The 10,924-nt window shown below is 36.9% G+C and overlaps 1 protein-coding gene across 1 annotated transcript in view; it reads left to right on the top strand.

Moving 5' to 3' along the window:
• NAA35 (N-alpha-acetyltransferase 35, NatC auxiliary subunit) overlaps positions 1-7,442 on the top strand; it is a 29,646-nt gene extending 22,204 nt beyond the window's left edge. The window contains exons 18-23 of the mRNA XM_084305689.1: positions 1,654-1,790; positions 3,170-3,237; positions 3,485-3,625; positions 5,116-5,238; positions 6,335-6,415; positions 6,992-7,442. Of these exons, the coding sequence (XP_084161815.1) occupies positions 1,654-1,790; positions 3,170-3,237; positions 3,485-3,625; positions 5,116-5,238; positions 6,335-6,415; positions 6,992-7,051 (610 nt within the window). The 3' untranslated portion in view covers positions 7,052-7,442. The remainder of the gene's footprint in view (positions 1-1,653; positions 1,791-3,169; positions 3,238-3,484; positions 3,626-5,115; positions 5,239-6,334; positions 6,416-6,991) is intronic.
• Positions 7,443-10,924: the final 3,482 nt, after the last annotated feature.

Raw genomic sequence — 10,924 nt, forward strand, 5'->3', positions numbered from 1 at the left:
TCAACATACTATTTAGTTACCTATTCATAAACTTACGAATGGAGAAGAAAAATCTATTGCTGTCTTTTCTAGACTTAATAGTTACTTTACTTAACGTTTTGTTGAAATAGTAATTGGTTCTCTATTTAGATTTTGAAAACAGTATCTTCAAATGAAAACAGATGAAAAATACGCTGCTTTTGGCAGAAGAGAATGCAGAAGGAAAACAACTTCCTTTGTTCTTTTCTGTATTTGTCCTATCAAGATCAATAATCTCATCGATCCCTTTAGAATTTTTAAAAAGAACTTCAGTCTTTAAGTTGTGACTGTCATGTAAAAGGTGACTATGTAAAAACATCATACTCTTTGAGCATATTTGATGAGATACTTGCATTTAGTCAAAATGATCACACTATATGGAGTCAAAATGCTTTTTTTTTCCTTTACCTCACTATCATTCATCTTCATTCACATTAAATTATTTTTCATAGTAGATGTCTTGGTCCAAATCAGAAGATTTTAAATAGTTCACTTCTTTGGTTCAGCATTAAAAAATTGATGTTGAACCTTAAAGTATTTCTGAAAGAACTTTGAAGTACTTCTGTACTTTGGAGTTTGTTTTTTATGAAGCTGCCAATAAAAAAAAAGCTCTTACCATGTAAGCTGTCAGCCTTCTTTCTGACTGATGAGACAGGTTTAAATGACTTGAACTTCAGTGCATCTCATTATGTTTTGCATTGTTTTATTAGTGGATTAAACATTAAGTGGGAGAAGTAACCCTACAGATAATTACCAGATGATTGCAATATGCTCTAAGTATTACCTTAACAAGTAATACGAGGTTTTCTGCAACTTGCTGTTTTACCTGTCATTATTTCCCCCTTGACTCCATTTTAATAAAATCATTCTTAAGCAGAACTATCACATTAGCTGTTTTATCTCGTCACTTTAAGTGAAGAAATGAAAAAAAAAATAGAGGAAGTGTCTGAGGAAATCTGCAAGTTTCTCAGTAATTTTTCTTCTGAGTTAAAACTTCTTAAGAAACTTTTTTATGTCCTCCAGATTTGTACTTTCTGCTCTTTTTTTCCCCATTCCTTTTTGTTTGAAAACAGGTTGGAAAATTCTTGGATCCACTGCTGCTCACTAAGAAATGTCTTGTAAAGAATTGTTAAAGATTTCTTTTAAATACTAAGAGAAAATGCATGTGGATCTAGTGTTCCTGTGGGATTGGCCTTTCTTTTTTTTTGGGTGATAATTCATGAGTTTTTAGTGCTTGAAACAGTTATTAGTAACCATGTTTCTCAAAACAGTAATTCATAACAAAACCAGAGACATAGTGCTTAGATAGCAAACCAAGCTTTTTTAAAATGATGGTGTGGGAAGGAAGAATTATAGAAAAAATAATCTTTTCTGGGTTTTGAAATAGGAAGAAACTTTCACTTCACTTAGTAAATGTCTTAAGAAACATGCATACCTTGAGACTCTGTGTGGAGTCTTGTTTAATAAAACAACACAGAATAACTTGTTGATTTCAGCAGTGCACCTTCTTCAAAGCAGGTGGATTGAAATGTCCTAATAGTCCCTTATGATTTGGCTGACTTAGCACTCAGTTAGGATGTGTGCGTCAAGATTTACACTGTGGTATATAACAGCTACAAACTGTTTCTTCTGTAGGTATCTATCAGAGTTCCTGTATGCTTGGTTGATGTCAACACTGAGCCGTGCTGACAGCTCTCAAATGGCAGAAGAGAGAATAATGGAGGAACAACAGAAAGGCCGTAGTAGCAAGAAAACAAAGAAAAAGAAAAAAGGTATCTGAGGTGTAGAGTGTAATTCAGATGTTTTCTTCTCTTCTTGTGGCCTCGTAGAACTAAAATTTAAAATTAATCCAGTGAACGTTTATGTGTGTGGGAAAAATTTCCTGAAGTTAAGGAAGACTGAAAGTAAGCATTTTAACTAAAAACATTCTCTGCATAAGAATTTTCCATATGTTTGTTTATTTCAGGATTATTATTTTTTTTTGATCCCAAACTCATTTATATTCATAGCTTCACCAATAGTGTTATGTCTTAGTTGCTGTGAGGTGTAATTAACAGCACCAGAGCAATTGTCTTTGAAAAATACTACATTTTTACAGTCTGTAATTCCTGTGGAGGTATGGTTTTTGTAACAGGCTTCTGTAGCTGGATTAAAAAACCAAACTTCCACTGTATTTCTGTACTTTCTATTTGGCTTCCAATTGTGTTCAAGCGTGTTTCTTAATTTTACAATAGTGAATTGCCCTATTTCAATTCAGTGGTAGTAATATTATGCAGAAACCTCATTCAGAAGTCAGGCTTTCTCTGATGTATGTATATAACAGGCAATGAGAATTTCTTTTCCTAAGTCATAGCTGACTGCTACTGTAGTCAGAATGGTAAGCGTGCTACTAAAGAAGCAGCTCAAACCAGTCTTTAAATAGCTTTTAATACAGATTTGCCATGCCTAAGTGGCTCCTAAGATTGTGATGTATTGGAGTTACCTTAGCATTAACTTTGTAATTGAAGAGCATGCAGAAGTTCTACTTCTTTGCTGTTCCTTCTTTTTTTCTGTTTATATGTCCTTGTCTTCCACTCAAGAAGAACAAACAATTAGATATGAACAGCTCAAGATCGTTTCAACCAAATTCCCTTTGCTCTAGAAATTTGGAAAATTACTACCAAATTTTATGCTTTCTAAAAAGGTGCCAAATTTGTGTCCAGTAAAAACAATGGAAGCTAAAGGGGAGCATCAAGGAATATTATTAGGGTAAGAAGCTTTCTGGTTTAAAAGTTTTAACCTTCTGGTTTTAAACATCTAAAAAATATAAGGATTAAGCAAACAGATCTCTCAACAAGAAACTGTAAATTTTAGATTATTTAATGTAATATAGTGACATGCTAATACCTTCGACAGTCTGAACAGATTTATTCCATTGAAGGCAATATGCTGTTTGTGTGATGGTTATTAAGTATGTCTCATGATGTTTTGTATAATCAGGGGTCAGATGAACAAAAATTTGTTCTGATATTTATGCTCCAGTTTTTTTTTTCATTATTTTTAATGATATTTGAGGATTATGTCAGTTTCAGAAAATGTGAAAGAAATATTTTGATGTGATATATATGCGTGCTTATGTTGAATTAAAAAAAAATCTTTGTGAAATTTGCAGTTCGCCCTCTCAGTAGAGAGATCACCATGAGTCAGGCGTACCAAAATATGTGTGCTGGGATGTACAAGGTAATTTATACATGCTTGCTGAACAATGGCTTTTTTTTTTTAAATAAGAAGTATACATGCATGCCCTCTGTTTTTAGTGGGACTGGAAATTAATTTCAAGTTAATAATGTGATATAGTAAATTCTTTAAATTCTCTACTACTTTTATCTCCTTCCAGTTTGAGCTAAATCATAATTTTCACTTTGCTCACAGCAGAATACAACATAAGGCTAACACTTTTCACTGTACTCTGTCCTGTCCTTTTTAGACAATGATCGCATTTGACATGGATGGCAAAGTAAGAAAGCCTAAGTTTGAGCTGGATAGTGAACAAGTGCGATACGAGCACAGGTTTGCTCCATTCAACAGTGTTATCACACCACCCCCAGTGCACTACCTGCAGTTCAAAGTAAGTAATCTTAAAACGTGGCATCAGTCATTCTTTTATAAAAATAGTTTGTTTACCTGCTATAGACAATTTTGTCCCTGTAAAAATTGCTCTTAACATCTCAAAGTTCACATTAAGGCTTACCTGGGCCGGGAAGTGTCCCTGCCCATGGCCAGGGGTTTGAACTAGATGATCTTTAAGGTCCCTTCCAAGCCAAACCATTCCGTTTCTATTAGTCAAAATTGCAAGGATTTCTAGCTTTAGTTACATGCAAGGAAAAACATAGTTTTGAATTATTAGTAAACTCAGACTCTTAGATAGTTAAAAATTGGTTGTCTTGGGCAGTTTGAGATGCTTGTATTGGTTTGCATGAAAAAGTTTATTTAAAGTCCATTGACACACTTTTTGGTTGTGTTTTACATAGTAGAATGTTGTTATTACTGCAGCAAGCAAATGGGAAAATTAAACAAAGATAAAATCAAATTTCAGTTTTAAATCACAGAAGTGCTGGTTGGAAACAGTCTGGAGGCTTGTTCTGTCCAGTCTCCTCCCTGAACTAGTATTATAGATCAAACCAGCTGTGTCTTTGTGTAACAAGCCTGAAAAAAATCCAGGGATTTATCCTGTTTGGATAACCTGATCCTACACATTTTCAGATCCTCTTAGTCTTTGGATAACCTGATTCAGGGCCTTTTGTCCTCATTCGCCTTTGTCCTCATGTCCTGTTTGAATCTCTCAAACTGCAGTTTGTGGTCTTTCTCCCTGTGTTATATTGTGTGCCATTAACAGGGAGCTTAAGATCACCCTGTTGGCTTATATTCAACTTCATGTTCACTGTACTTAGTAACCAACTACATTCTACTGATTTGTGGGGTTATTCTGCCTCAGATACAGAAATTTGGACATTTCACATTGAACTTAGATTTCTGGTGGCCAGTCTTCAAGTTTCTAACAGTCTGCCTCATACTGAAACTATACTATTTTGTACGCCAGCCACAATTCCTGATTTAGTGTCATGAACAGTTGTGAAAATGAAGACTATCATGGCTTCCTCCCTTGTTATAGAAGTTCTTATCTCTGAGTAAAAAAAGAGTTAAGGGATCAAAATTATGTAAAATGAAGTTCTGAACAGTGTGAGTCTATCACTTGCCATAAACATGCCTTGAGTAATTAATATTACATCCATTAGTTCTCTTTTTTCCTCCTGTACTTTCATTCACTGCTGTGTGGGACTGAAAAAGCAAGTGAATGTCAAGTTGTTCAGAATGGGGATAATTTAATCCAGAGTAGTAGTTCATTGCATTTTGTGGCACTTTAAAATAATCTTTAAATAATTTGTTGCTTCTTGATATTTGCCTTTTAAAATGAATGTTTTCAACTTTACTGCTTATTCTTAAAATATTTAGTTGACATAACTTTTTTGTTCAATACAGTAATTTGTTTTCAATTAAGGTAATAAAATTAATTGGCAACTGATCTTACTGTATCTTTGTTTTTCTTTAACATGATAGGAAATGTCTGATTTAAATAAGTACAGCCCCCCTCCTCAGTCAGCAGATCTCTACATGGCAGCTAGTAAACACTTCCAGCAAGCAAAAATGATTCTTGAGAATATTCCTAATCCAGACCATGAGGTAAGACTGAAATACTGGAAAAAGGAGTGGTTGCTAATAACTGAATGAGTGGGTTTGTTTTTTAGCAGTATTTGTTTGAGATCCAGGGTGCCTTACGTGTGCTCTGGTGATGAGCAAAGAAAGCTGAATGTTTTGGTTACGGAGCAGACAGAGGAGGCTGGTGTCGCAGTGGTTCACCTGAGTACATTCAATAATGAAATCTGGGTTGTGCTCCCTGTTCCAAAGCCTCTCCCTGCCAAGTATCTTAAATGTTAGGTAGCAATTTATCTATGCTTGTATGCTGCCTTCTGGCCACATTCAAAGAGCATATCTCTTTTACTGAGAAGGAGACATGCACATGTGCCTCACTTACCTGGAAACCAGTCATTTTCCCTGAGGGATGGGAAAAATTGGTTTCAGCGTCATCAGGCTGGAAAGAGGATTTGAATCTGGCATTTGTTTCCTGGAGCAGTTTTCTCATCAGTAATTGTAAACGCTGGTAGGAGTTCCTCCCTGTTTGCTCATAGCATAAAAACTAAGTGTCTGTGACTGTCCTTGAAGCAAGGACATCGACTCTGTCACATCTGAGCAGGTTAAGAACAGTTATGGGATTAGGTTCTTCTGAGGATTTAGGGATCCCCGCCTGTTCTCTGGTTCCTGGTCGTGATTACAGAAGAGCTAGCTACTTGAGACTAACAGTAGTTCAAGCTAGTTCAAGTGTGCCCAGAGCACTTCCATTAAAAAGCAGCCTGTTTGGTGCTTAAGTTGATCTTCCTCATCAGGTTTGGATCAGTGTATGGGATAAGATACTGAGAGTCTGTCTAAACCTTTATTTGGACAAGTGCTTTAGAACTTGCCATAGTTTTAACAATCCTTGAACTTAACCATGTCATCTCTATGGTCTGTTGAATAAAAAGGTGAACATTAAAATTAATTAATTTAATCCAATTGATATACTCCAGAGGATATCTAGAATGCCTTGATCTCATCTGAAATAAACTGGTGCTGTAAGAGGACTGCAAAATTGTTAGCGTATGTATACATTTGAGTGTTATCTTTGAATTATTTTTGAGGTCATGTGCTTCCATTTGAAAACTTCTTGTTGTTTTCTGTTTAGGTCAGTCGAATCCTAAAAGTTGCTAAACCCAATATTGTAGTCATGAAGCTACTGGCAGGAGGTCACAAAAAGGACTCTAAGGTAAGAAAATGCTGGTTGAAATGAATGTGAAGTACTGTAATAAATGCAATGCTACCACAGATTTCTTACAGCTGATTTAGCAGATTCAGGCCACAGTTAGAAATAGTTTGTTGTAGTTATTTAAATAAAGAAAACTATTTTTAAATGTCTTTGAAACAAAATTAGATAAGGCATGCATGGGATGACCTGTGCAAGTACAGGTAGTCTTCAAAAGCAGGGAGTAATTGGTAGCCATGTATCGTCAGCTTGTGTGAACACAGCAGGGGGAGGGCTAGCCTTCAGGAGAGGGCCTTCAGGCTTCCAGTTGAGGGGTGGGCACAGAAGAGGGAAGGACCACGCTGAAGTAAGGCACACCAGCGCTCTACAACGTGGTGCCCGTGACCACTGGAGACTGACTGGAATGGCTGGAATATCCAGAACTGGATTGGAATATTTTCTGGATAGGAAAGAGCTGTGATTATTCTTTAAATTGCCTGCTATTTAAAAGTTTTCATCTATCTGCAAGGTGTACCTCATTTTGAATACAAAGTTCAGTAGTAGTGCTTCAGTGTAAAATTTTAAACCTTTTCCTTCTAGGTTCCTCCAGAATTTGACTTCTCCCCTCATAAGTACTTTCCAGTTGTGAAGCTTGTTTGAAAGATGGGATTATTGTTTGGATACCTGAAGCATAATCAGATTCCAGCTGTCAGGTGGAATATCTCGTGCTGTACCAACTGAGCAGGAGCTCTAGGATAAAAGTATTATTTCATGAAATATCTCTAGTCTGCCTTCTTTGTATGACCTGAATGACAACTGCTGTTTTAAAGTGGTTTGTATAACGTTCTTAGAAGTGAAGCTGATTTTAATCAACTGCATTGTTGAAGAATGTTGTACCTTACTTGATTTTATTACAGATTTAATCATAGTTCATTTTTATGAATGAATTCCAGCAGAATAATGGTGTTTTAAAGATTTAGTAACACTCATGACTGAATAAAAATATTGCAGTATAGTCTTATGTCTGTGAGGCACAGCTGAGCTACTGCAATTCTTTGAACAAAGCCACTTGGAGAAATGGTCTATTTCCATACTTTTGCCCAAACTGAATCAGATGTGCTCGTTTTGCAAGTAGAAAGGCTGATTTCCTTTCTTGCCATGTCCAGCAAGCTAAAACAATCTTTATACCAATCAGAATCAGATAAAAGCTAGACTTCTTCATTTAGCTCCTGCATTCAGAGACTTTATTTTATTAAAGTCAGTTGTGGAGGAGGTATTCTGTCTCAAATGGAGGTGTCCTTAAAGACAGCAAGAAATGGAGTAAGTTATTTCTTATTTCTCTATGGCACTTGAGAATCTGCATAGCTAATACTAGAATAGGCACTAGCAACACTGGAACACGAGACGCCAGAAGTGTATTTTAACTAATCTGCAATTTAATTTCAATCCTGTTATAACTTTGCCAATGCAAAGGAAGGATTGCTAGTTTGTTCTGTTGCTTCATCAGCTCTTGCATGACCTTCACTGTGTTGCTTTGACTACAGAGCTGCTGCTGAATATTGCTGCCTTCTGTAAGGGTTAGTAGGGATAGGAATCCCAAACAGGGGAAGTCCCAGTCCTACCCTTCCCTTCCCAGAGGAGTTCTTCGTCCTATGCTTCCAGATCTGAAACAACGCCGACAGGCATGCTCCTGTGTTAAGCAACCTTCTGCTATAAGGGAACAGGAGTGTTAAAAAGCTGACTTGCTTTTGATGAACCATACTGCTGCAAAACGGCACAGTGATGAGCTTTTAACTCCCTCTTAACTACGCAGGGGATTGTTTGTGTTTCTCTTAACATACCTCTGTATCATGGAGTAATACCGCTTTAAGGGCATCACATAAGCAACAGCACTGGTAAGCTCTAACAAGAAAACAGGAAGGAACCCCTGAAGTAGAACAACCGCTTGGCTGGCCAGCAGTTTGCAGCTTCCAGGAGTGAGGAACTCTCAAGATGCAGTTTCTCATTTCTCTGGTAAGGAGGCTGCATACTGTTTTACATGTTTGTTTATATTGATTCATATACTTGAGTGTTTCTATATCACTGCCAGAGGAATGAAAATCCTGGAAAATATAGTTGTAAAGATGGTAAACTGGTAGCAGTGCAGGACATGAGGAATTCATCTATCTTTTGCTGCTGCCTTGTAAGCAATCATAAAAATATTTCCTGTCTTCAAAATCTTTAACTCCATGATGGCAACTCAAGGGACAGCCTTTTATATTTTTCCGAAGGAAGCAGGAAGTATGAGAGTACAAGTTCTACATCGTAGCACATTTCACAGAACTCTAAAAACTTGAATGATCACCTTTCCCATTTTTACTAATATTAGAACTGAATCAACAGTACAGAACAAGATAGCGCACAGTAGAGAAGATTATTTTTATTTTAAAATGATTATCTAAAATGTATCAGGCTTCACTTTTAAAAAACATCAAGGACAAGTGTTAATTTAACCCCAAGAAGACTAGTCAAGAAGCTTTCCCTCCCTCATGCAAGTGAAAGTTTTAGTGATCACACACTGTAAACCACAGTTCCAAGTGAATCTCGTTTGTTCAAATAAAAGTTAGTCCTTGGACTTCAAAGTTCGGTACAGTAGACACAAAGGTCCCTTGTCCATTAGAAATCCACCACCCTATTTATATTCCTGTAGCACTTCAAGTTATTGACAATAAGACTATATTCCATCATGGTTTTCAATATTACTTTTACACAGGCTTTCAGACCCCTACTGTCAGTTACAGCAACTGTGCTTTGCACCGAGGAAGTTGTATTTAGGGGGAGGACACCATTTAGCTGGCTAGCAAGGAGGCTTGTCAGATTTTAGGTACTGTACAGAAGTACAGCGAGCAATTTCCTTATACGAGGGAGGCCAAACACTGGAACAGGCACTGGTTGATGTCCCGCGCCTGTCAGTGTTCAAGAGGCATTTAGACAATTTCCTTATTGGTAGGCTATAACATTTTATTAGCCCCCAAGAGGTCAGGCAGTTGGACTTGATAGTTGTAGGTCTGTTCTAACTGAACTACTCTAATTCTAGAAGAATTATTTGGCAATACATTAATAACATGAAGGATTTTTTGTTTGGCATTTTGCCAGTTTCAAGTTAAAGCCATTCATTCAACTTGAATAGAGCATTTAATTGCACATTTCATACTGTTAAGCGTATGCTCTTTAATAATCACTATTAAATTCCTGATTAACTTCATCTCAGCTGCATAAGTTTACAGATCAAGTCCTAAAATAATGCCCATTTTACTCTGAACACATGTAAACATCTTGTCAAAACATAACATGTTTTGCAAAAAAATAACTTAAAGCAAAAAGAACCAGCATAGCAGAAACAACCCAAGTTCCCCAGCATTTGTCATTCAGAGATGCTCATTACCTCCTTTTCTCTATTACTTACTATAGTAGCCCAGCCCACTAAAATCTGACTTAAATGGTGAAAAAGTAACAAAGAACTCAGTAATGGACAATTAGTGATTCTCTTAAAAGAATTCAAGTTACATTTGGCAAGTCTGCAAGTGATCTGTTTGTCGATTTGGGTGTAATAGGCACTGTCTGACTTGAGCTCTGCCTTCTGTTGACAACTCTTTTCATTCACAAAAGAACCAACCCTCCACTTGCACATTTAGACATGTAAAATTACAGGAGCTGTAGCACAGTACACTTAAGAATGAGACACCATGGAGGCTGTAATAACACGAAGTACATTGAGAGAAAGCCAGGAAAGCCACAACAAGTCTTTGTATTCTTAAAAGTTGCTGTTTGGGAAGTTGGTGGTGTCTGTCTGCTGGTCATACTGGTTGGTTCACATTCCCAGACTTCCAAACGTGGGTATCGGTCTTAAGGACAGAGACAATCTTCCGAACTGCTGACTGCACACGATGCAGGTAAGACTGAAGTTGGAGGTTGTTTCAGTGGCAGCGATGGGTACGTTTAGGCTATCCTTAGGCTATCCGAAGTAAACTAGTTTTTAGTTTACATTCAAAAAGATGCAGAAAAGACAAAGACTACAGCACATAAACAACGTGATACATTGTGTATAACACAGAACTTCACAACAACTACAGCTTCATCTGTGAGAGAGAGTGAAATGTCTGGAAAATGCATAGTCTGGTTTGCTGCCTTCACAAGTCCAGCAGAGAAGATTATTCACCTTTTGAACAGCTGAATCTGCTGTTCTGTAAGGCAAGTGTTTGCCTTTCTACTCTTTAGAAGATAGTGGCTAGATAAAGGGTAGACGTGGCACAACATTTCAGAAGGCCTCTCAGCAGTCTGCCTGACTGAATTCTGTGGAAATTAGTGGTAATTGAACCAAACTGCACTTCTGATTTTGTGAACAGGTGTCCAGCAAGGCTTTCAAGAAACTTTCCTGCTAATCTCTTAAGATACTATTATCAGAATCTACTTTAAACTTAAAGCTAAGAACACAACCAAGACAGTGATTCATTTCTAGTACAGATCATGTAAGCTAGGCGTTTCGTTTGTGAG

Source organism: Netta rufina, assembly GCF_964035555.1.
Source record: "Netta rufina genome assembly, chromosome: Z".
NCBI lineage: Eukaryota > Metazoa > Chordata > Aves > Anseriformes > Anatidae > Netta > Netta rufina.